The following is a 4,236-nucleotide window of genomic DNA, read 5'->3' as shown; positions in this document are numbered from 1 at the left end:
TTGAATGTTAAGTTTTATACTTGAACTTCTTGGCAATGTTGAGAGGTTTTATTTTGGCTCTTTGTATTATTTAGCCTCTTCAGAGCCTTCATATGTTTTCAGTCTGTTAAAGATAGTATTATCAATGCCAGTACAATTTGCACAATGCCTGTTTTGTTTAGTTTTCTTCTTGGAAAAGTTATCAAAAACAAGTTTTTGTCTAAATTAAGGTGATTTCATGGTTCCTTTTTCCACATAATGTAACCGGTAGTGTTTATGATAAAAAAAATAAATAAATAATAATTATGTGATCGGTATCGGCAGGAAAAAACCTGATCGGCACATCTCTAATGAAAACGTTTAAAATAAATCGCTTTATGTATAAAACTCTTTTCTAGGGTTAAAGTTTAGAATTATGCACAGATGCCTGCAGGATATAATTGGAGGGCAGTAGTGCCTGCAGCTGTATGGCTGGACCCACTCTGCGTACCTTCAGATTTTCCTTTAAGTAAAAAAGAAAAGAATAATTTCTGGAATTTATATTATCCAACCCTCTTTACCATTAATAAAATTGTTGAGAAAAACTCATCTTTTGTGTCAAAACATCTTGTACGTAGCAAGCCTGTGTGGGTGGGCATGCCAAAGCCTAAATCTTATCGGTCAGTTTGCTTTTGTTTATTTGGCGGCTTGGCACTTATTCTGCAAGCTAATGACAAATGAGTGGAGCTTGATCCCCCTGTAGTTCGAAGAGCAGTTGTTTGGAACTCGGCTGAGTTTTATACCTTGTTTGCAGTTCTGGTGGGTCACCGGTTTATGAGCTTCTTTGATGTTTCTCAAACTGGAGACCTGGCGGGTCACCAATTGGCTCACATCTGCCGCTCTTACTGAGCGTCTCAGACTGTGGGCTAAGCAATTTAATCTAGTCGAAACATTCCACAAAAGAGTAGAAATTAAGCAAATATTGTTGCTTCACCTTCGCCTCCTCCTCTGGACGTCTGACACCACCTGAACCTGGGAATCAACATCCTCTTCTTTCCGTGGATCACACGAGTAGGCTTCGCTTCCATGTCTTTACTACTTCGCACACATGATGCGTGTTGGAGAGGTGGTTGTGCTCTTGCAGGTCAGGTGCAGTGATAGTTTTGTGCGTACCCTCCGATCTGTCTGACCTTTTTTTCCCCATACATCTGCTGATGTCAGCCAACGGGTGACAAGTCATCTTTTCTGTTCACGAAACAACAAAAATACTAATAAACCGGCGACCCCACCAGAACCGCGCACACTGTAAAAATCTCAGCCAGAATCCAAACGGCCGCTCTCAGAACTATAGGAGGATCAAACTCCGCTTATTCATTTTTAGCTTACAGAGAAAGTGCTAAGCCACCAAATTTAAAAAAAAACAACAAAAACTGACCAATAAGATTTAGGCTTTGGCGTGCTCACCCCCACAGACTGACACTGATGTGCGCTACATACAAGATGTTTTGAAATAGAAGATCTTTTTTTTCTCCACAATTTTCTTAATAGTAAAGAGGGTTAGATAATAAAAAGTACAATAAGTATTTTTTTATTTTTGTATTTAAAAGGAAAATCTCAATATAGGCACAGTGCATACAGCCGTACAGCTGCAAGTGCTACTGCAACAATCCTCAGTCACACTTGTGGGCAATTTAGAATCACACAGAAGAGCTCCAAAACTAAATCAAACTTAAAACTCTCTGAACTAAAAACTTCTGATCACATAATAACCATTAACCATATCTGCCATGGTAAATCATTACCGATACCTATTGTGAGTAGTCCCTAACATTAATATGATCAGGCAGCATGTAATCATATATGTATTAATGTCATAAAGGCTGAGCCAATATAATTTATGTCTGTATCAAACAAGTAGCCCTTCGTGTTACTCTGTACCAGTGAAGTAGCTCCCAGTCTCAAAAAGGTTGGTGACCCCTTGTCTATAACATAATCTAAGTATAGCATTCTGTACGCTACCCATAATACTACATTAATCTTTAACCAGAACAACCAAAAACTACATAGTTTTGGGATTATTTATAATCCCTTATAAATCTGACACATTCGATCATGATTTTAGCAGTTAGACATAGCTTGGCTAAAATATGCAAGATGATAATGTCTCACAGTTTTTTACAGCACAGAAAGTCACTGGTCCTTTCATACTTCCTGAAAAATAATCTTACTTCTCAGTTTGAACAGAACGTCATTCAATAGGAATCACAATTCTTTTATTTTTTTCTGCCTAGCATACATCTATGCGAATGCTTAAGAGTTGTGAAATATCCAAACAATCCCGCTCCCCACACAAACAACCGAGACAAAAGAAAAGTCTGTCTTGAAACTAACATTCTTTTAACTTTTAACAATGTACATTTTACAGCTGAAAAGCTGTGAAATGTACATTGTTCAGCAACTTTTCTATGCATACATGCATGGTTGAATAGTAAAAATGGGGCCTGTGGGTTTCACTTACATGGTCTGTCCAGTCTTTGCAACATGGCATAGAAATTGTTCCAAAAGGGGGGTAGGCTCCTTCTTCGCTTTCTTATCAAAATCTGTAATGAGGTCAAAAAAGAGGAGACAGAGGAGACATACTTAAACTGTTGACACTGTTGCCTAGAAGAAGGGGTTTTCATTTATCCTGGCATAATGCTCAATTGTGGTAACTCTGTGACGTAAAACTGGATGTTTAACTTCCTTCAGTTATCTATATTAACCAAATATGCCATCAGTTAGCAGGTGGTCGGTTACACCTGTTTCAGTCAAGCCGTCGGAACATTTGATTCCCCTACTTTATTTACATAATCAATCTAGTTAAGAGCGCTTTCTAGCTAAAACTGGCACAAGTTAGCTTGGAATGCTAAGTTAGCCCGAACAAGGCGACCGCTAAACGGTTCTATACAAAACCCGAAGGCAGTGGCCTAAAAGTCCATCTAAGCCAACGACTTAAAATAGGGAAAACAGTATTATAGTTTAAATGTACTGGTTAATCATTTTAACAAGTTGGCTTATTGTAACGAACACCGTGAACACACGGCTAACAGTTCTGTAAAAGTACTTGTTATGTTAGCATCAGCTAAAGCTAAACTGGTAGTTAGCTAGCGACACGCTTTTCCTTTAGAAAAACAGCCTTTCGAAACACCTGTTTTACCCATATTGTCCTTAATCAAAACGAAGAAAGCGAAATTTGATTTTTGACCTCTGAGCGCCTCTTCAAGCGAGTCAATTTCCATCACGTCGTTGCCCTCTTGTCAGGCTTGTGGATGAAAAAGGCAGAGTGGTGGCTAGCCGCTGCTGCTAAGCTACAAGCTCACAGGCAGACAGGAGAGAGCATTTTAATATGGCGCCGTGAGGTCACCGGCTGTTTAGCAGCAGACACACAACCAGCTGTGAGTGGACCACCCTCTATCCCCACAGCATTTAAAATATCACTGGGAGGAAGTTTTACAAATATATAAAAGAAAAACCTTGTAGAAGAACAAAACACCAATTTGTATCCCCATATTGTCCAGATATTAGATAGTACTGTTTGTTACTTATGCTGTCTGTCCTACACTAGACACAACTCTAGAAGGCACAATTTCTTATAAAAAAAAAACAAACAAAAAACACACATCTTATTTTCTGTCTTATTATCCAAGTAATTCAAGATTCTAAGTATGTCAGTAGATAAAAGAGCAATACTACACAGTTTGTATCCTTTTTACATTATGTAATTCTATAAAGTTCTGGTAAAAAGATTATACTTCATCTGAACTCCTTTTCCATGGTGGAGTGTTTGTTCAATATAGCAGCTAAAATCTTTTTAATATTTACTTACAAATACATGGTCAAATCTATACAGACCCGTTCAATAAACTAGAATATTACTGAAAACCACATTTATTTCAGGAACTTTATCACTAAAGTGAAACCCATTATATAGGTTAATCACACAGAAGAATGTTTGAAAGCCTTTATTTCTGTTATTTATTATTTTTTTCACGTGCAAGTAATGAGATTAAGACATTTAAAATTATAATATTAAATCACACCAATAAAAAAGTATTTTTAAAAACAGAAATGCGGGCTTCAAGAAAATCTGACAAACGGGCCTCATTTGAATGCATATACTAATTTATTCCATAGTTTTGAGGGGAAAATAGAATGTGATAAATAAGAAAATAAGGAAATACTATATGAATAAGAGAAATTGGAAAATGGAAAATTTAAAATTTTTCAAACAAATGTTAA

General features: G+C 36.9%; 1 protein-coding gene across 1 annotated transcript in view; it reads right to left on the bottom strand.

The window, feature by feature from the left end:
• ppp4r2b (protein phosphatase 4, regulatory subunit 2b) overlaps positions 1-3,387 on the bottom strand; it is a 39,180-nt gene extending 35,793 nt beyond the window's left edge. Inside the window, exons 1-2 of the mRNA XM_007540980.2 lie at positions 3,203-3,387; positions 2,477-2,558 (exon numbers count right to left, since the gene is read on the bottom strand). Coding sequence (XP_007541042.1) covers positions 2,477-2,558; positions 3,203-3,236 — 116 coding nt within the window. The 5' untranslated portion in view covers positions 3,237-3,387. The remainder of the gene's footprint in view (positions 1-2,476; positions 2,559-3,202) is intronic.
• Positions 3,388-4,236: the final 849 nt, after the last annotated feature.

This window comes from Poecilia formosa, unplaced genomic scaffold (genome assembly GCF_000485575.1).
Source record: "Poecilia formosa unplaced genomic scaffold, Poecilia_formosa-5.1.2 Scaffold577, whole genome shotgun sequence".
In the NCBI taxonomy this organism is placed as follows: Eukaryota; Metazoa; Chordata; class Actinopteri; order Cyprinodontiformes; family Poeciliidae; genus Poecilia; species Poecilia formosa.
The sequence above is the reverse complement of the archived record's forward strand: the minus strand, read 5'-3'. Positions and strand labels throughout refer to the sequence as shown.